The 21,782-nt window shown below is 51.2% G+C and overlaps 1 protein-coding gene across 3 annotated transcripts in view; it reads right to left on the bottom strand.

The window, feature by feature from the left end:
* Positions 1-21,324, bottom strand: part of PSTPIP1 (proline-serine-threonine phosphatase interacting protein 1) — a 44,631-nt gene extending 23,307 nt beyond the window's left edge. Inside the window, exon 1 of one of the 3 annotated variants that reach the window (XM_024981742.2) lies at positions 20,661-21,324. In XM_024981742.2, coding sequence (XP_024837510.1) covers positions 20,661-20,696 — 36 coding nt within the window. In that variant the 5' untranslated portion in view covers positions 20,697-21,324. The remainder of the gene's footprint in view (positions 1-20,660) is intronic. The other 2 variants (XM_024981739.2, NM_001193040.1) reach the window with 2 other exon arrangements.
* Between the last annotated feature and the right edge of the window lie 458 nt (positions 21,325-21,782).

Genomic DNA, 21,782 nt, shown 5'->3' with positions numbered 1-21,782 from the left:
TCCAGGCTGCTCCGGCCAGAAGCGTATTCCTGCCTCCACCTGAAAGGGGCATGCGAGAAGCCTACGAGCTCGGGGCTCTGGTCTCTGCTCAGGGATGGCCCACCTGCTCCCTTGGCTGGATGGCCCTGGATGTGTCACAGTCCAGGCCGGCAAGCCGGCCCCAGCCCTGCCATGCCCCCACTGCGCAAGTACAGAGGGAGCTTTGTGCCCATTGCCACTTCCTCCTTGTCACACCCATGCCATTCTTGGTGGCTGCATTGGCTGGGCCACAGAGACCAGAGCCCCAAGCAAGCCACTTCCCTTCTCAGGACCAGGTTTCCTCATCTAGGAAATGCCTGGGGAGGACAACCTCTCCTGGCCCCAGACAGCCCACCCCATGTGGGCACAGCCCCCTGGGGGCAGACTGGCTGCCAAGTTTAGGGATGGGGCCCAGACCTGGCCCGAGAGACTGGACAGAGTTTAGCAGACCATTTATGGGTTCACACCCCACCCTGTGGTCCTGGGCGCTCTCAGCTTCCAGTTCCCTCCCTGTAACAAGAGGCCTAATGGTTCCCTCCACCTACAGTTGATCTAAGAAGCCGGTGAAACAATGTACACAGATGAGATGAGGAAACACAAGGTCAGAGGTTGCCCTGAGCTGGCGACGGGGCTGAGGATTATTACCCCTATTTTACAGATGACAAAAACGGAACCCAGAGAGGTTAGCTACCTGCTCAGAAGTCGGTGGGAAACAGCCAGGTTTTGAGCCCTGCTCTCCCAAGCCAGAACTTAGCGCATCCCCCACCTCTCTGCAAAGCCCTGAACTCAGTAGCTGTTCAGCAAGAGCAGCTCCCCATGCCTTGCCCTGGCCCCCCCTGGCTCTCACCAGCCCCTTCTGGCTGGCTCTCACCGGACGGAACCCAGCTGCTCAAGGCTGGAAAACACCGAGTTATCCTCCTACTGAGTTATACACCCTTCCCCACCAGAGGGTCCATTTAAAAGGCTGCAGAAGCTTTTTCAAATGTTCCCTTACATGAAATTCCAGAATATAAAGTATCTCAGAGGACAGCTAAGCCTCTCACCTTAGAGGGAGAGGCCTGGGATTTGGTCACAAGTCTGATCTGCCAGGAAGAAGCTGGGTACTCTTGGTGAAGCCCTTGTCCTTTCTGGGGCTGCCTGACTGTGTTATGGGTTTGGGGAGAGGAGGTGACCTTCAACTGTTCTTTCAGCCTGGAGGCTGCTGTGTGTCTGTTGGCTTTTGGAAACCATGGCAACCATAACTGCATCTTACCTGGAGATGTCTGAAGTCAGGGGTGGGCTGAAGCTGCCCAAGGGGAGTCTGAGGGAGTGTGAGGCCTGGAAGGGAGCGGTTGGGGGCTGACACCCATACATCTCCTGGGAACCAAGTGGAGGCTGGGAAGGTGGCTGGGAAGAGCTGCCTGTAAGTCTTGGCTGGTGAGAAATGCCTGGCAGCCAAGAAGGAGCCCTCGAAAAAAGCTGCATGGAGTAGATGATGGGGTGCAGCTGGGAGGGATCAGACATGGACAGCTGCAGGGAAGAGAGTGGGACAGCCAGGGGACAAGGTCCCCAAAGGACCTGCAAAAGTAGCCAGGAGAGGAAGAGCTGACCTGTGGGCATCAGTCACCTGCTGCACCAGCAGCAACTGCACCAGGAAAATAAGACCCTTCATCCCTTTAGGCCTTCCAACCCCACACCCGCGCCGGCTGTAGAGACGCCAGAAGCAGTAAGCAGTGGGGGTGACAGAGACCGACCCTGTGCTCTGCGCGCATCATAGGCTTCCAATCACAGGCAAAGTCGGGGAGACTGGGGAGCTTTCAGGTGAACAGGAAAGTGAGATCTGGATACGAGGTTGAACTGGAGGGAGTTAGACCTGAAAAGGACTGGACACGCTCTATCACACGCCCAGGGGTGAGGAAGGGAGAGCTACCACTACCGCTTTGGAAGGCGGAAGGAAAAAATTAAAGCTTCCTGCTTGTGCCTTACCAAATTCAGAGACTGTTTCATAAAATGCTTACCATTCTTCTCAGAAACCTTTCTAATGACTGACATGCTCTTGGGTTGCTAGGCTCTTTATATATTTAATCTAACTTTTTTTTTTAAATCACCTTTTACTGGTGGGAGAAGAGACAGAGCAGGGAGACTGGACTCACCGCTTTCATCTCAGGAAGCTCCAGAAGCCAAGGACAGCAATTTTGAATACGGTTATAGGCTGCACGGTACTCGGGCGACCTCGCCTTCTAATTTCACCACAATTTAACAGAAAGGATTTCTGTGGCCAGCGCCTACCGTGGCTAGCTTACTAGCTACCAGTCCACTGTTGCTTGTCTGCTGTGCGCAGAGAAGCAAAACCACTGGGATTGTCAGAACACCTGAGGAAGTGAGTACTGAACTCTGGAGAAGGCAGAGCGTGGGGCGGTTTGCCTCCTGGGTCCCAGTGCCCATGTCTGTACAGCAATGCTCAGCAAATAGACTGGACAAAGGCTGCGAACATAGGGAGGCGCTCACGTGGATGTGCCTTCATGACAGCTGGCTCCTGAGCCGCCCCGAGTAGAAGACCAGACCATTTGTTTGCAGTTCAATGACTAGTTACCCAGCACCTTAATTAAGCCAGACAGACCTGTCCCCTCTACTTCATACAACATGTTACTACCCCATTGTACAGATAAAGAAACTGAGTCTCAGAGAAGATAAGTCAATGAATAGCAGCCAGGATTTTTCCACTGCCCCACAGCTAGTACCCTACAGTAGGTCTCGTCTCTACCATTATTGATTGCTAAACTGAGAGACGGCAAAGAACAGATACTCAGGTATGGCTTGGATGAATGGGTGGATGGATGGATGAATGGGTGGATAGATGGATGGATGGATGAACTGATGAACCAGAGACTTCAGTGAGCAAGCTGGATGTTTACCCAGAGAATCCCAGGAGGAGAGCTGGGTACAGAGGGCTGGGTACCAGGCCTCAGCCCTTGAGGAGCTAGTAAGAAATGTGATCATTTGTAGGCCTTTGTAGGGCCTTCAGGAGTAGGCAATGGCACCCCACTCCAGTACTCCTGCCTGGAAAATCCCATGGATGGAGGAGCCTGGTAGGCTGCAGTCCATGGGGTCTCTAAGAGTTGGACACGACTGAGTGACTTCACTTTCACTTTTCACTTTCATGCACTGGAGAAGGAAATGGCACCCCACTCCAGTGTTCTTGCCTGGAGAATCCCAGGGACGGGGGAGCCTGGTGGGCTGCCGTCTATGGGGTCGCACAGAATCGGACACAACTGAAGCAACTTAGCAGCAGTGGAGCCTTCAGCGAAAGAGGGAGCATCTGTGTTTGGTGTCCCCAGAGCCTCAGCCAGGACTCACAGGGAAGTAGACAGGGAGGCCAACTCCAGATCGGTACAAAGAAGGACTTTCCAAGAGCCCATGTGGCCCCAAATATGGAGCACAGGTAAGTCGCTTTGCTGGGTTGAGAGTGCCCCGTAGCTAGGATCTGGTAAGCAGGTTAGGGATTCTGCAGAGAGGATTCAAGCCTCAGATGATGTGTCCTACTAGGTGTTCTGAGTCTGGATGTCCCCTGACTTAAAGACTGGAGGGGTCCATCTGTAAGCAGGCAAATGTGGGGTGACTTATGGCTTTTCTAAGATGGCTCAGGATAGGTGTCAAAGGGAGAGAGCCAAGAAAGCAGTAGACTCTTAAGGAACAAAGCACATTGAACGTGGTTAAATGAGCTAATCTGGGGCTTGGGATTAGAAATGAGTTTCCAGAGGGCTCTAGATCTCCACTGAGCCCTGGGCTGAGGCCTCTTCACCCAAGCAGCCCCGTTGCATGGTCCCTGAGATGTCCAGGCCCTTGACCTGGGGCCCAGCTGGGCCACAAGCTTTGGAGAACCCGGAGACCTGGGGTTGTTTCCTGCAGCCTTGGGTGAGGGGGAGAGTGGAGCTGTTAGAGGCCTGTGAATGTTCAGGGGCTCCTAGGAATCCCACATTGCAGAGTTTGGAGGCCGGGGAATAGCACAAGTACCAGAAAGGGACCTCCTGTGCCAACCTGGGGCCTCATCTCAGTAACACAGACCCTGGGAGGATTTGAGGATGAGAGAGGTTATATAACTTGTCCCGACTTCAACACCAATTGTGTGGGCGTGCTGGCTTCCTACTTTGTGACTTTGTTGTTTCAAGTAGGCCTCCTCCAACATCAGGAAGGAAGGGCCTCCTCTACGCGCTCCCCTTCCCCCATCCTGTGAAGCACTGCTCACTTCCCCTCCATTCTTAAAGGCCCAGCTCAATCCCCCACGTCTTCCTCCTGCGTTAAGAAACCAAAATGGGCAGAAGTTAGCACAAGGGACAGGGCAGGAAGGGAACACAAGTCTGGGCAGAGGCCTGGAGGTGGCATTGAGCCCCTTGGGTTCAGGAGACTGGAAGCCTGATGCTCAGAGCTGTGAGCAGCGAGGGGGCTGAAGGGCCAGGGCAGGTGTCTGAAGAGGTGGCCTGAGACCAGCTCGGGGAGAGCCCCGAGTCAGGCAGAGCCAGCGGTGGGACCCTCCCAGAAAGTAACGGGAACCAGGGCCAAGTTCCCAGGTCAGGAGTAGGGAGCAGGGCGGGTGGCATGTGGAGCGGTAGAAGCCCATGCCCTCTATGCCTCTAATTCTCAGAGAAGCCTGCAGTGTCAGGGCTGTACCCTGATTGCCCCACGTCACAGGTGACAACTGAGGCTCAGCAGCCGCCTACAGTGCAGGAGCCGTGGGTTCGATCCCTGGGTCCGGAAGATCCCCCAGAGGAGGGCATGCCAACCCACTCCTGCATTCTTGCCTGGAGAATCCCCATGGGCAGAGGAGCCTGGTGGGCTACAGTCCATGGGGTTGCAGAGAGTCAGACACGACTGAAGTGACTGAGCACACACGGACGCACGGAAGATGAGTGGCTGGCCCCGGTCACACAGCTCCTCTGTAGGTGGGCAGGAGGCAGGTGTCAGGCCAGGGCTGAGGGTAGGTGGGGAAGGTGGATGGAGGTTACTGAGCCACCACAAACACTAAGCCCCAGAGGAGACACTGACCCATAAGCAAGGACAGGCAGTGACCACACCCTGTGCAGAGCCAGCCCCATGGCTCCTTGCTGCACAGGCTCCAGCTTGTGAGTGACCAGCCAGGAACTGGGGGCCAGCACCAATAGCCAAGGCTGTGTTTCTACTTGTCCCTTTCCCCAAGCATCACCCCTTCCACACCACATATACCTGCCATGGCCCATGGGTGCACCCCCTTATCAAGAAGAAGTTCAGGCAGGGGGTGTGGAAAGAGTCCAGGTACCGGGTTCTGGTCCTGGCCAAGCCCATGCTTACAGACAATGTGAACTTGGGCAAGTTACTTAACCTCCCGTGCACAGATTCCCTCCTCTATAAAATGACTGTGAACACACTGCCCTCCTCCCAGGGGCCCTGAGGACTAAATGAAATAATATACGTAGGAGCCCAACAAAGGTCATCCTGACACTTAATGAGCTCCTGGAAAAGGGTGGCCATGGTGATCAGTATATATTAAGTGAAAGTAAACCAAGAAAGGAAATAAAAGAGGAGAGCTGGGTTTGAGTCCTAGCTGTGACACTTATCTCGACTGGTTGCTTCCTGTCTCTCAGCCTCAGGTTTTTCATCTGTAAAGCGGAATGAACACTTGGACTCCGATGCTCACGGGGCCAAGGCGGGGTGTCTTGCTTGGTGGTATAAACTGCTGCAGGGTGAGAACTGGCAGATTCTTCTGGGTTCAAGACTTCCTCAAGACAGAGGTGGGCCCACTCCTCACACCTCTCCCCAAAGGCAGGAAGAGACCCCTGGCAGCCCCTGCAGAAGGCCCCTCAGCCTCCTCTGCTGCCCTTGGCAGGTTCTGGACCTCAGAGCTGACCCTTGGGCTCTGGTTGCAACACCCTCCAAGCCCAGGGGCTTTCTGGGTCTCCTGTACCTGCTGGGGGTCTGCACGTGGGGCTCCTGCCTTTATTAGGTCATTAACATTCATTTGACCACATCTGTCTTTTAACCACAGTGATAGATTTAATACAGACAAGGAGCCAGAAACTGAGAGGGTGGAGGGACTCAACCATGAGGGCAATGGAGTCCAAGCAGCCCGCTCAGTGCTAAAGGCAGTGTGAGAGACAAAGATGGCACCTGCCACCGTCTTCGGGTTCTGCATTAGAGACTGGGAATTGCTTTAGCCTGGCCAGCACAGCCAGCGGGTATCAGGCGTAGAGCAGCACTGAGGGAAAGCAGATCTTTAAGTGGAGCAAGATGCCGCCTCTGGGGGCCTGGGGCTCTGGGGCTGCCTGAGGCAAGCCTGTCCTCTCTGGGACCGTCGCTGCTTAACGTTCCCTCCCAGCATCACTTGCACCCACACGTTGTTGGTGTGTGTTTAGTCGCTCAGTCATGTTCGACTCTTCTCGACCCCATGGACGGGAGCCCACCAGGTGTCTCTGTCCATGAGATTCTCCAGGCAAGAATACCAGAGTAGGTTGCCATTTCCTCCTCCAAGGGATCTTCCTGACCCAGGGATCGATCCTCTGTCTCCTGTGTCTCCTGCATTGCACCAAACATGTTGGTAGGACTCAAACCAAGGCCACTGGGTCCTGGAGTGCAAACTCCTCCCCTCGCTGAACCTGCAGCCCTTCTAGGCTTAGGGGTGGTCTGCATCTGAAAATAAAATTCCAGCAATGGCTCAGCAGCTCCTGCCCTGCCCTGAGGCCTAGTTTTATCTGCTGGTCTTCCCCTGACCCTGGAATCAGCCACACTGTTCCTTTGGCTCCAGCATCAATTTGCATCCTCATCTGGGTCAGAGTGAGAACAAGTGCAGACGCCAGCTCAGCACCTACTGTGCTGCCTTCCAGTAGCGCAGATCCTCGTGCTGTGCAGACCTTCATGCCCCACAAGTGCAGTTTTCATGACAGCTCCACGGACACTGATCCAGACGTCTCTGTTGATCCCCTGCCTACCACCTCACCCTGTTTGCGTGGACTGACCCCAGCTGACCTTCCTACCACCTGCAGTCTGGGGTTCCCAGGCCTGGGAGAGTGGTCTCAGAGCTGGTCCAAATGAAGGGGAAACATTCAAGAGGTGACAAAGAAGGGGACTTCTTTTGCTTCAGTGGCTGCCAGTTGGGAAGTTGAGGATCAGAAATCCTGATTTTCAAAGGCCTCTCGGGTCTAAGCAGGCCAAGGCCAAGGTGGACATCAGTTCCCTCAAGGCTTTCTCATGGTCCACTGAAGAAGTAGGTGACCCCAGCCTATGGGACAATTGTGCTTGAAGAATGAAAGCTGGTGGGGACTCAAGGAAGCTCAGAAGTCATGGGCCTTCCCAGGGGCCAAAGGTAGGGCAACTCTAAGGAGGAGCCCACCATCCCAAGGGGATTCTCTCAAAGGATGGTGTCTCTCCACGTATGTCCAGGCTTGGGAGAGTTAGAGGGGGGTTGTCATAGACTGGTGGCAACCTTATGTGCGCGTGCTAAATCACTTCAGTCATGCCCAGCTCTTTGCAACCCCATGGACCGTAGCCTGCCAGGGCTCTTCTGTCCATGGGGATTCTTCAGGCAAGTATACTAGACTGGGTTGCCATGCTCTCCTCCAAGCGATCTTCCTGACCCAGGTATTGAACTCAAGTCTCTCAAGTCCCTTGTGTCTCCTGCAATGGCAGGCAGGTTCTTTACCACTAGCACCACCTCAAAAATGTTCAAACTTCAGTTTCTTCACCCATAAAAACACCTCAAGTGTAGAGAAAAAGGAACCCTCCAACACTGTTGGTGGGACTGTAAACTGGTACAGCTACTATGCAGAACAGTACAGAGGGTCCTTAACAAACTAAAACTAGAGCTACCATATGATCCTGCAATCCCATTCCTGGGTATATATGCAGAGAAAAGCATCATTCAAAAATATTCTTTCATCCCATTGTTCATTCCTATACTGTTCACAATAGCCAAGACATGGAAGCAACCTAAATGTTCATCAACAGATGAATGGATGAAGAAGATGTGGTACATATATTCAGAGAAATACTATTCAGCCATAAAAATGAAATCATACCATTTGTAGCAACATGGATGGACCTAGAGATTATCATACTAAGTGAAATAAGCCAAACAGAGAAAGACAAATATCGTATGACATCGCTGAAATGTGGAATCTAAAAAAAAAAAAAATGAACTTATTTATAAAACAGAACTAGATCCACAGGCAGAAAACAAACTATGGTTACTTAAGGGGAAAAGCAGGGAGGGATACGCTAGGAGTTTGGGATTAGCAGATACCTGTGGCAGTGGCACCCCACTCCAGTACTCCTGCCTGGAAAATCCCATGGATGGAGGAGCCTGGTAGGCTGCAGTCCATGGGGTCGCTAAGAGTTGGACACGACTCAGCGACTTCACTTTCACTTCTCACTTTCATCCACTGGAGAAGGAAATGGCAACCCACTCCAGCATTTTTGCCTGGAGAATCCCAAGGACGGGGGAGCCTAGTGGGCTGCCGTCTATGGGGTCACACAGAGTCAGACACGACTGAAGTGACTTAGCAGCAGCAGTGTGCTCTGCTAAGTCACTCAGTCATGTCTGACTCTTTGCGACCCCATGGACCATAGCCCCCCAGGCTCCTCTGTCCATGGGATTCTTCAGGCAAGAATATTGGAGTGGGTTGCCATGCCCTCCTCTAGGGGATCTTCCTGACCCAGAGATCAAACCTGTGTCTCTTGTGTCTCCTGCATTGGCAGAGGGGGCTCTTTACCATGAGGCTTTCCCAGGCCACCTGGGAAGCCCCAGTGATACTGATGAACCTATTTACAGGGCAGGAATAGAGACACAGATTTATACTAGAATTCTGGAGTGGGTAGCCTATCTCTTCTCCAGGGAATCTTTCTGACCCAGGAATCGAACTGGGATCTCCTGCATTGCAGGCGGATTCTTTACCAGCTGAGCTACCAGGGAAGCTGCAAAAGAGAAACTGTTAGTGGTCAGTCGTGTCCAACTCTTCATGGCCCCATGGATTGTAGCCTGCCAGGCTCCTCTGTCCATGGGATTCTCTAGGCAGAATACTGGAGTTGGTTGCCATGCCCTCCTCCAGGGGCTCTTCCAGACCTAGGGACCAAACCTAGGTCTCCCACTTTGTAGGTAGATTCTTTACCATCTTAGCCACCAGGGATACTACTATATATAAAATAGATAACCAACCAGGGGCTACTGTATATCACAGGGAACGACACTCAATATTTTATATAATCTTAAGGGAAAAGAATCTGAAAAGAATGTATATATATACATATATAAAATATGTATAACTGAACCACTTTTTTGTATACTTTAAAGCAACATTGTAAATCAACTGTATTTTTTTAATTAAAAATTAAAAAAAACACCTTAACGCAGGACCTTAATAGCCAACAACATTAAAAAAAAGAACAAAGTTGGAAGACTCACACTTTCTAATTTCAAAACTCACTACAAAGCTATCGGAATTAGAATAGTGTGGTTTTGTCGTAAGGACAGACTTACAGACCAATGGAATGAAATAGAAAGCTAGAGATAAGCACTCACATATACGGTCAACTGAGTTTCAACAAGGATAAGACCATTCAACGTGGAAAAGACCATCCTTTCAACCAAAGGTGATGGGGAAATGGATATTCACATGCAAAGGCATGAAGTTGGACACTTACTTAACACCATATACAAAAACTAACTTAAAATGGATAAATGACCTAAATGTAAGAGCTAAAACTATAAAACTCTGAACAGGAAATAGGGGGAAAGTTTCAAGACATTGAATTGAACAATGATTTCTTGCATATGATACCAAAAGAACAGTCAATAAAAGAAAAAATAAATTAGACTTTATCAAAACAAAAAACTTTTTTTCGTTAAAAGACAGTATCAAGAGAGTGAAAAGACAATCCACAAATTAGGAGAAATATTTGCAAATCATACTTAATTACTATCCAGACTATATAAAGAACTTTAAAAACTGAACCACAAAAAGATAACCCAATTCAAAAGTAGGCAAAGGACTTGAATAGACATTTCTCTAAGGAAGATAAACAAACTGTCAATAAATGTGTAAAAATATGCTCAACATCACTAGTCACTGGGAAATAGGAATCAAAACACCAGTGAGGGACTTCTCTACCTGACCCGTGGTTAAGGGTCTACACTTCCACTGCAGCAGGCCCAGGTTTGATCCCTGGTCAGGCAACTAAGATCACACATGTCGCAAAGATAGGCAAATAAATAAATAAAAGAGCCAAAGTTAAAAAACAAAAAAATGAAATACCACTTCATGCCTACTGGGATGCCTATGATTGGGGAAAAGACACAGGAAATAACAAGCCCTGGTGAAGATGAGGAGAAATTGGAACGCTTGTGCATTGTTGATGGAATGTAAATGGAGCAGCTTCTGGGGAAAATATTGATAGCTTAGCAGTTACTCAGCATGTTAAACATAGGATTACTTATGATCCAGCAACACCATTCCTAGTTTTATACCCAAAAGAACTGAAAGCAGGAATTCAAACCAGTATTCAGTTCAGTTGCTCAGTCACGTCCAATTCTGTGACCCCGTGAACCGCAGCATGCCAGGCCTTCCTGTCCATCACCAACTTCCGGAGTCCACTCAAACCCATGTCCATTGAGTCGGTGATGCCATCCAACCATCTTTTCCTCTGTCATCCCCTTCTCCTCCTGCCCTCAGTCTTTTCCAGCATCAGGGTCTTTTCAGATGAGTCAGCTCTTCACATCAGGTAGCCAAAGTACTGGAGTTTCAGCTTTAGCATCAGTCCTTCCAAAGAACACCCAGGACTGATCTCCTTTAGGATGGACTGGTTGGATCTCCTTGCAGTCCAAGGGACTCTCAAGAGTCTTCTCCAACACCACAGTTCAAAAGCATCAATTCTTTGGCGCTCAGCTTTCTTCACAGTCCAACTCTCACATCCATACATGACCACTGGAAAAACCATAGCCTTGACCAGATGGACCTTTGTTGACAAAGTAATGTTTCTGCTTTTTAATATGCTGTCTAGGTTGGTCATAACTTTCCTTCCAAGGAGTAAGTGTCTTTTAATTTCATGTCTGCAGTCACCATCTGCAGTGATTTTGGAGCCCAGAAAAATAAAAGTCAGCCACTGTTTCCACTGTTTCTCCGTCTATTTGCCAAGAAGTGATTAGTACATCCATGTTCATAGCGACATTTTTCATAATATATGAAATGAGATAAAAACCCAAGTGCCCAATAACAGATGAATAGATAAACAAAATGAGGTATACACGTAGCATGGAATATTTTTCAGCCATTAAAAGGAATGAAGTTCTGATACATGCTAAAACATGGATGACCCTTAAAGACACTATGCTAAGTGAAGCAGGACAAATACTCCTGATTCTACTTATACATGGTCCCTAGCATGGCAAGTTCATAGAGACAGAAAGTAGAGTAGGAGATGAGAGGAGCAAGATAAGGAGTTATTATTTAAGGGGTATAGAATTTCTGTTTGAAATGATGAAAAAGTTTTGGAATTAGTAGTGATGGTTGGTAGAACATTATGAGAGTACAGATGCCACTTAATTGCACACTTAAAAATGATTAAAATGGTAAATTATCTGTTATGTATATTGACATTGGCCACAAAAAAGTAATTGTATAAGGTTAAAAAAAATCCCCTCTATCCTCTACTAATTCACAAGTGAGTCAAATGAGGTCACATAAATGGTAAATGCCAGATGTATGCTCATTGTCAGCAATGGCCATGTAGCAGAAAAACCACAGTTCTCAACACCAATGGAGAACTTTGAAAACTACTGCTCCTCCGCCCTGAAATTTGTGTGTAATTGACCTGGAGCTGCGACTGGGCATTGGGGTTTGTGACCCCTGTCACATTTCTGATCTTATCTCCAACCACTCTTCACCTCCATCACTCTGCCCCAGCAGCATAGGCCTCCTTGTCCCCTGAATAGGTCAAGCACCCTCCTGACTCAGCCCATCACCCCTTCTTTTTCTCTCCAGTATGGCTTAGCTTCTGCTTTTCTATTTCCGCAGTTGGGAACCCTGATCCCATCTGGCTGCCCCATCCCCACCCTGGCTGCTAGTCTCTGAAGCAGCAGCAGATACTTCCTGTTGCCCAATAGTGGGTGGCCTGTCAACACCAGGGAAGGGCCTGTCACTCACTGGCCTGCTTCTGTTATCCATTGCTCAGGGTGTCAGGTCTCAGCAAACCACCACACACTCTTGCTAATGTCAAGGGCGCTCTGACCTGACCGGGGAAGGTAGCAGCCAAGCCTAGCCCAGCAGCCCCAACGTCCATCTGGGTGGCACCCCCAGGCCCACATCCCCTCTATAAGCCATGGTTTTCTCTCTATAAAGCAGGAATAAGAATACCAGCCTCATGGGGCTATTGCATCTTGTTACCTGAAGCCACAGGAATGACTGTCAAATGGTGGAATTTAGTATCCAGTGGTGAACAGAGTTGGGGAGGCATCCTGAGATTAGGAAGACCTACATATGAGGCTCACGCTGTAGGTGCCTATCCAGTTAAAAGTCAGGATCCCTTGGGATCTCTTCCTGGTCTACTAGCTCCCAATGCTGAGCAGCAGCACGTGGTCCCCTGAGGACTGTGCTTAGTGTCTCCATCCTCAAAGCCTTTATCTCAGTTGAGAATCACTCTAATATCCTACAGATGAGGAAACTGAAGTTCAGAAAGGAGAAAGGATTCTCCAAGTTCCCCCTCAGCAAGTGAGGGGGGAAGCTTCAAAGAGGCCTGTCCCCATTCTGAGCCTGGGGCATAGAGAGTGTGACTAAGCCCGCGAGGGGGGGGGCCTTCCGGAGCTAGTCCAGCAGGATGCCCTAGCTAGCGTGGGCAGCCCCCAGGGCACCGGGTACCACTCTCTCTTACTAGAAGTGAGGCAGTTTCGATTTCCGCAACTAGTTCCCTCCATCGTTTCGTTTGCAGCGTCAGACAGGCTCTAGCTGAGGCAGACAGGCATCCTAACCACAGCCCACAGCCTCCAAGCTTTTTTGCATGAGAGGAAACATCCGTCACTGGAGAGGGTGAAGAAAGGAAGAAAGGCTCTCTGCCTCCACTCAAGGCTGGTCAAGAGCTTTTAAAGCCCAGCCGGGGTCTTCCCTTCCTACAGTCACCCTATGCAATCCTCTGGGCCAGAAAACCCGTCTTACAAACCCACTGCACCCGCTCCCCCTCCACACCTTTACCCATGCCAGGCCTTCCACCTTTGCCCTCCCACCAGCTCCCAAGTCCTCCCCCACCTTTCCAGGCCCAAGCAGGGCCCTCCCTCTCCATCCCAGGGGCTAGCAACCCTGGCTGTGTGGAGGTACCGGGAGAAGCCAGCCAAAGTCCCTGAGTTCCTGGGAACTGGACAACAAGGAGGACCTTGAGAAGCAGATCTTGTTTTCCACTAAGAATAAAATCGAAGGTGTGGCTTACGTTCTTGACCCAGGACAGAGCAGCCAGGAAACGCTACAGGGGAATACCTGCAGGCATCACAAAAGTGGGGCAAACGCGACCTTGAAGCTCTGCAGTCACCGGCTGCATCAGACGGTCGACCGCATCCTATGGAGTGGGTGTGGAAGAACCAAGTTCTTGGGTTCCTGGGGGCACACACACCACAAAGTGTGCACAGAGTATATGGAAGAGTTCACGCTACTGAACCACAAATGTCACCTAAAAACACCATCTCAGCTTGAAAACAGGAATTGCTTAGTTTTGTTTTTTAAACATTTTCCTTTTAATGGCATATGTAATCTGTGATCATTTGCAGAAAATTATGGTGAGAGAGATCAACCTTACTTCCAAAACCATGGAAACCAATGTTACTGAATAGGGAGCCACCCTTTAATCCTTTAGGAATTATAATTGAACCAAGAACTCACCAGTCCTCCTTGGATTTAGGGGCAGAATGCAATAGGGTCCGACAGAGCTAAGGGGTGTCCCTGCTCTGCCTGGGTTGTATGACCATGAACTCGGCACTTGACCTCCCTGTGTCTCCGTTCTGGACATGGGAGGCCATTGGCAAGTCCTTCCCTGCAAGGTGGATTTGGGGACACATATGTCACAGGGCCTGGTGAATAAGGGATGCTGAACAACAACCAGGAACAGCCGCCTCTCCCCTGAGAAAGACGTATCTGGGACTCAGAGAAAAAAGAATTTTCACAGAACAGGAAATAAACATCTTCTTTTTCATTTTTAATTGTGTAATGTAATTTTCATTGGGTAATATATTTACATGGTTCAACAATCAAACGCTATAGAAAAGTACATAGAATATTCAATGCCACCCAGCCCTGAAACCCATCAATCTTTCTTCTTTCACTTCCCCCAAAAGGCCATCACTTTAATTAGCTCTCTGTGTGTCTTTCCCGAGATTCTCATTGTTAATACAAGCCCATGCATGTGTGCTAAGTCACTTCAGTTTTGTTTGACTCTTTGCAAGCCCCTGGACTGTAGCCTGCCAGGCTCCTCTGTCCATGGGATTCTCCAGGCAGGAATACTGGAGTGGGTAGCCAATCCCTTCTCCAGGGGATCTTCCCGATTCAGGGATCGAACCCAGGTCTCCTCCATTACAGGCGAATTCTTTACCGTCTGAGCCATCAGGGAAGCCCTAGTACAAGCCTATGCCAACACTCATGCTTATTTCCCCCCACTTTTCACAATGGGTTGCATACAAGACACATCACTTGGCTCTGTGCTTTTTACACAGAACACCATGCCTCAAGGAGCTCTGCAACCAGCACAGAAAGAGTCTGTTCTCATCCTTTTCAATAGCCACGGCCAGGAAGGCACAGGGAGGGCAGTAGGTGGCAGCAAAGGAAGGCCAGCCAGGGGCCCCCCTCTCCCACCTCCTGCCTCTACCATCCCCTCCTGCTCAGGAGAACCCCCTCCTCAGCCACTGGCCTCCTCGGCCTTCAAGGCCACAGGGCCCTGCCCTGCTGCAAGTCCATCCACAAAGCCTGAGTGGGCTTTGATTCCCAGCAGAGCCCCTTCCAGGCCACTCTGATCCCTCTTTCCTAGATGAAAAGTTTCCTGCCCAGCCAGAGGACTATGAGGGGTCCCCAAGTGGCTGCTAGTGCCAAATGCCTGAGAACTGGCCACACCCTCCCACCCAGGAATGTCTCCTCATGTGGGAAACTTGCAAGAAGTGGTCGTCAAGTGCAAAATCTTGATACACAAAGATCGACCCAGAATGCTAAATAGTTGGCAATAATTTCTGTTGTTTTTTAAGACAGCATATTAAAAAGCAGAGAAATAACTTTGAAGACAAAGGTCTGTATAGTCAAAGCTACAGTTTTTCCGGTGGTCATGTATAGATGTGAGAGTTGGACCATAAAGAAAGCTGAGTGCCAAAGAGTTGATGCTTTTGAACTGTGGTGTTGGAGAAGACTCTTGAGAATCCCTTGGACTGCAAGGAGATCCAACCAGTCCATCCTAAGGAAATTAGTCCTGAATATTCGTTGGAAGGACTGATGCTGAAGCGCCAGTACTTTGGCCACCTGATGTGAAGAACTGACTCACTGGAAAAGACCCTGGTGCTGGGAAAGATTGAGGGCAGGAGGAGGAAACGACAGAGGATGAGATGGTTGGCAGCATCACTGACTCAATGGACATGAGTTTGAGCAAGTTTCTGGAGTTGGTGAAGGACAGGGAAGCCTGGCATGCTGTAGTCCATGGGGTTGCAAAAAGTTGGACACCACTGAGCAACTGAACTGAACTGAATCCAAATGTCCAACAGGGGACTGTATAAATAAATCACATGTGTGTGTGCTAAGTCACTTAGTCATGTCTGACTCTTTGTGACCCTATGGACTGTAGACTCCTCTGTCCATGGGATTCACAGCATGTCCACCAAATCCACAAATTGGAGGACTGTACAGTCACTAACAATGGTGTTTTGAAGATAAGGAAATCACACCCAGGCCCACGCACGTTCAAGATAAAATTATGTCGAGAAGAGGATTGTCCCCCCACACTCTCCTCCTCAGTAGGGAACCTCAGAGTCTCAGAACCGGAGAGGGGAAGAGGCCACAGTAGCTGATCAGACAAATGGGGCCTCAGGCCTCTCCCCCAGCCCCTAGACCACGCATCCTTGGTGAGTCATTCCCCCACCGAAGGAAGTGGTACCTCCTCTGTCCTCTGTTGCGGAGCTCAGCACCTCCTCACTTAGCGTTTCCAAATGAAGCTGGAGCCCAGCCTCAAAAGGGAGAAATGTAACCTCAAGTCAGAGGGAAAAGTTCAGGCCTGGTTTCTCGGTCCCCTTTGATGGTTTCCGCCCAAAGCCATGATGGTGGGAAGAGCAAGGCATGAGAAGGAGTATATGTGGCCATTACTTTTCCTTTTAACAACCCCGAAAAAGACAGGATGTGGGTCTTAATAAAACCTGGTCCAGAACTAGATTTTCCTTCTTAAAACAATATCCTGTGACTTCTTTGCAAAGGCGGTTGGATGTATAGGTCTGGGAGGCAATGAGAGGGCAGGAGGGAAAAGTGCAGCTCAGAGCAGTGCTCTGGGTGCTCCCTGTGCCTGGTCCATTATCAAAGAACTCTAGACTCCAGAAGTCGATCCTGACTTCTGCTGCTGCTAGGTTGCTTCAGTCGTGTGCGACTCTGTGTGACCCCATAGACGGCAGCCCATCAGGCTCCTCTGTCCCTGGGATTCTCCAGGCAAGAACACTGGAGTGGGTTGCCATTTCCTTCTCCAATGCATGAAAGTGAAAAGTGAAAGTGAAGTCACTCAGTCGTGCCTGACTCTTAGCGACCTCATGGACCGCAGCCTACCAGGCTCCTCCGTCCATGGGATTTTCCAGGCAAGAGTACTGGAGTGGGGTGCCATTGCCTTCTCCTGACTTCTTCTAGGGAAAGGTAATCTGACAGTCTCATTCAGCTGTTTGGATGGGGGATGAGGATCGGAGGGCCCAGCTTAGACTACCTAGTAGAGAACACTTCTCAACAAATATCTGTTGAATGTAACTAAAGCAAAATGAAGGAGAAGGTGGGTTCAGGAAGGCAGTAGGACTGTGGAGGCCCTTACTGTTCGTCCACTTATTCTATTAACATTGACCAAACACACAGCCCACTCACCAGCCCTTTGCTGAGGATGCAGACAGGTGTTTCTTGCAATACACTTTGGCTGCTGCTGGGAGCAGAGCCCCTGCAAGGAAAGCTGTGTATACTGGGAAAAGGAGTGGTAATCCCGCAAATTCTCTGGGATTCTCTGCCCCTCTGCCCGGTGTTGAGTCAGGTTCCAGGAGCTCTAAGGCCCTGTCAGCTCGGGCACCTGGTACTCTTATCCTTAGCTTTCTTTCCGACAGCCCCCTGTTCTGAGGCTCAGTTACAAACTTCCTGCAAAACTGTGATCTTCTTTATCACTGTGTGTGTATTAACAGAAATCAAATGATCCTTTCCCTCCCCTGTGGCTAGCCCACCCCAGCCTCACTCCCACAGAAGCCTGCATCTGAACGTGAGGCTGCAGATAGAAGGAGGCTATAAATAAATACTGCATGGTCACACTGACAAGATGGCAAATACAGGCCTACTGAGGGACAGGACTGGTCAACTCTACCACTTCTAACCACTGTGTCTGCTTTTTATAAGTTTTTGTCTCCTCTCTTACTATCAGGCTACCAGCTATCTGTGAAACTGTCTCTAACAGGTCAGTATCAGTTCAGTCGCTCAGTCGTGTCCGACTCCTTGCAATCCCATGGGCTGCAGCATGTCAGGCTTCCCTGCCCATCACCAACTCCCGGAGCTTACTCAAACTCATGTCCATCAAGTCAGTGATGCCATTCAATCATCTCATCCTCTGTTGTCCCTAACAGGTCTAACAGGTCAGGCCCACCAATATTTAATCAATCAGATTCCATGTAGATCCCTACTATTTGCTCTATCTATAGGTCAACAAAACCACATGACCGAGCTTGTTAAAACTGTGGGTAAAATCAGAGTTCATGGGCCCTAACTAAAAGCTATAGGGCATCTGGAATGAGTAAAGTATGCAAGCTTAATGCAAACTCGTAGAACCTCAGAAACCACTTTTGTTTCCCTGCTCACAATGAAGTGCTACCGTGAACAGGGCTGGCTCTCACCTGTGTTTCAGATGGTCGAGGCTGCCAGGTAAGGGGAGTGCTGTGGTATTAGACACGATCCTTCTAGCTCAGGGGCTTCCTTCCACTACACACCAGCCATTTACAGGCAGTGTGTTCCCAAGCTGTGGTTAACAGTATTGCCTGGGCATGGGATGGGGGAAAGCCAGGGGGAAGGGCAGGCTGAGCCCTGTCCCTAACACCTGCACGGCGGTTGGATCACTGTATCTTTTCCATTTTACTGCTTTGTCTGTAAATTGGGGTTCAGAAGACCTCTGTGGAGCCCATCGGATCTGATTTCTCTGGGAGGTAGGAAGGACTGAGTTTTTCCCTCCTTCACCAACGTGGCCCAAAGATCCAGTGATGGGCGCTGTGGCTAAAGAGGTAGTGAAGCACCTGAGTGAGAGCAGACGATGGGGCCAACTGTCCAGGTGTCACCCAGCTGTGTGACTTTGGCAAGTGGCTGAGGCTCTCTGTGCCTCGGCCTCTTCTTGTGAACAATAGGTGTCACAATAGCATCCACTTCCTGGGTTTAAATGAGTCAATAGATGCATAGTCCTGAGGACAGCACCTGACCCATCTTTAGTGCTCGGGTTAGTTGTCCTTGTGGGCTGGGCCAGGCTGAGCATCTGGGACACGTGTTAGGATTCAGAGCCCGGGGGCATCAGCCCTTCCCTCCCTGCTTTGGCCCTCCCTAGGGAAGCAGCACCTCTACCCCAGGCCCCCGGAGCCAGCAGCTGAGGAGAGGAGAACTTGTGGGTGACTCAGAGGTGGGGCGAGCACACAGTGTGGGGGGATGCCGCACAGGAAGCCGCCGCAGGTAGAATGCTGCCGCCACACCCTGCTCCCTCCTGTACCACCTCCCCCCTTCCTGCCCAGACCCTGCCTTGGGGCTGCTCCTCGGGCCAGCTCTGTCCTAGGGAAGGTGGAACCAAAGGCTCTGGGCTGGACCAGATGTCCTGGAACTAAAATACAGGCAGGGTGTGCTTGCCCCGCCACGGGCTGCTAAATGCCTGGATTTTCAAGTGAAAGTGTGGGTCTCCCAGTCATGTCTGACTCTTTTGTGACCCTATGGGCTGTAGCCCACCAGGCTACACTGGAGTAGGTTGGCAATTCCTTCTCCAGGGGATCTTCCCAACCCAGGGATCAAACCCGGGTCTTCTGCATTGCAGGCAGAGTCATTACCATCTGAGCCACCAGGGAAGCCCTAACCTTTCCCCAGTTTTGCACTTCAAGTTGGAGCAATGATGTAGTGACTCACTGTCCAGTCTGTGCATCCCCTGCTCACTGCAGCCCCCCACCCCTCGCATGGGTCCCAGCTGCCAGCCTGGCGCTTGGAAGGGGCTGAGGCAGGTCTGCTTTCCTTGGCTTCTCTGGGCTGGTCCCAGCCCCTCTCTGTAGAGATGGGGAGATGGAGGCCCAGAGAGACAGCCCTCTGCCTACTGTGCAGTTAGAGCAGGCGGGAAGCGAGCCACTCAGACTCTGGCCATGGGCCCCAAGGAGAGCGTAGCCCGGAAGGGAAGGAAGACCTGGCTCGTTAGCTCTCGTCCTCCTGGCTGGAGGCCCCAGGAAAGGGCCCGGGAGGCCAGACTGTCGGCTGAGTCCAGGCCGACTGAGCAAAGAGCCAGTGTCCTCTGCGCGGCTGGAGGGGGTGCCCTCAGGACAGCCACGTTCCTCAGCTCTAACCAGAGAGGTCTCAGCTTTTCCCTGGGAGCCACTGGGAACAGTCAGCGCTTGAGAAGCAGAGCAGTAGGCTGAGAGACAGCAGGAAAAAAAGGCAGTGGGGTCCAAATGGGTCTTGCAGGCTGTGTGGCCTGGGCCCAGCAATTTCACCCCCACAAGCCAGCTGGGCACTGGAATTTCTCAAGGAAAAAACTTGATTTACACGTGCGCTGAATTTAAGAAAGCGAACAAGGAATTGCCCAGGCCTGTTGCCTCCCTGAAGGACCCCTAAAGTCTGCAAGGAAGAAGGGTGAAGAGGGGTGGGGTAAGGGCAAGAGATTGTGCTCCAGCGAGATGCAGGGGATTTTGTTACATTAGATCCCCTTGTTTAGCTCTCCCATTCAGTTAGTATGTTTGTTAATTATCTCTACTCAGAGAGGTAAAGCTCAGAGAGGTAAAATGACTTGTCCAGCCTCAAAATAGCAGAGCCAAGATCCAAATTCAAGTTTATCTGGTCCCCAGACCTGTGACCCTCCCTCCTTTACCTCACAAGTCCTCATCAAGTTCCCAGCCATATATCATATGCTCCTAAAAGGTTCCTGCTGTGGAAAGGGGGTCTTCCAGAGGAAAGATCTGCCCTGGGATCCCAGAGAATATCCATCCCTTGCTTGCTGAAGTTTGCAGAGGAATCAGTATCCCAGACTGAGGACCCCCATTGTCCACTTCCAACTCAGAAACAGCCCAGGTCACACCCCTCACCCCGTGACGATAAAGGATCAAAAATCAGCCATCATTTTTATGAGAAAACTCCCCTCTGGGAGCCACATCCCCAACCCACCACCCTGAGGAAATGTCAGCTGAGCTGGCCTCCCCAGGCACACTCCACTTGCTGAAACCCACAGCCGTCTTCACTCACCCAAAAGGCATCTTTGAACTGAAGCTGAGGCATCATCCTCAGGCAACCGCCACGGCAAAGCTTGCTCTCCTGCCACGGTCAGGGCTGAACGAGGGCCAGGAGCCAGGCGCACCGTCCCAGTCCCTGCAAGGCTGGCCCGGGGGGCCCCCTCCCCGGCCGGCGGCGCCCTCTGCAGCGCCTCCGAAGGCAGCCGTAAGCCAGAGACTGCCGGAGGGAAGAAACGGGCTCAACCTGTTTTGTTTGGGGCTAGAATCAGCGGCAAAATGAGGAAGGGCTGGTGCCCAGTGATGGGAGGAAGGGCCCCACGGTCCGGCCCGGCCCCTCGCCAGCCCCGCGGAGATGAGGACTCAGTCCAGGCTGCAGGACTGAGAGCAAGGAGGGCAGCCCCGGGTCAGCGAGGCAGTGGCCAGCGGGAGAGGCGGTCCCCGGGGCCTCCGCAGCAAGGTTTGTGCAACCTCCCCGGGGCAGGCTCCAGGGCCGGCGCCCCACAGGAAGTGGAGCCGCCCCGCCTGCCACCTGTCACCCTGCTACGCGCCTCCACTTGCCCCCTTCCGATGTTCTAGCGGGGAATGTTCTCTGAGCCACAAACTCAGCGAGCCTGAGGCCCATTACAGTTGTGGGCAAGGAGGAGGGCAGGAACCCAGGTGCTGTCACCCACCACCCCAGCCCCAGCCCGGCCCAGGTCCAGAGAGGCCAGACTCTCCACCCGTCACTGGAAAACCACTTCAGGAAGGGAGGGGCTCACCCAGACCAGAACATCATCACACCCTGCATGCACGATGCCCCAGTCCACGTCCTGCCCTTGAGGAGGTCACAGTCTGGGGGCAGACATAGCTGTGGGCTGGGGGTGGGAGGAAGGTGAGAGCACGGAGGTAGAGGGAGCAGGTAGCTAGGCCAATGGAGAACAGCCTCATGGAGCCTGCCTCTTCTCCAGGTCTCCAGATTAGACCCTCTCTGGGGCAGGAAGTCCCCTCTGAAGATGGAATCTTCAGGCAGGAAGAATGTTGTTGGACTGAGAGAGACAGAATTACAGAGGCATAAATTGGGGAGTTTGAAAAATCCAGGTGGAGGCCCCTGTTTTTGTTCTGTCTGGGCCCTACCCTTCAGAAGGACTTGAATACA

Source organism: Bos taurus, chromosome 21, assembly GCF_002263795.3.
Source record: "Bos taurus isolate L1 Dominette 01449 registration number 42190680 breed Hereford chromosome 21, ARS-UCD2.0, whole genome shotgun sequence".
Lineage (NCBI taxonomy): Eukaryota > Metazoa > Chordata > Mammalia > Artiodactyla > Bovidae > Bos > Bos taurus.
The sequence above is the reverse complement of the archived record's forward strand: the minus strand, read 5'-3'. Positions and strand labels throughout refer to the sequence as shown.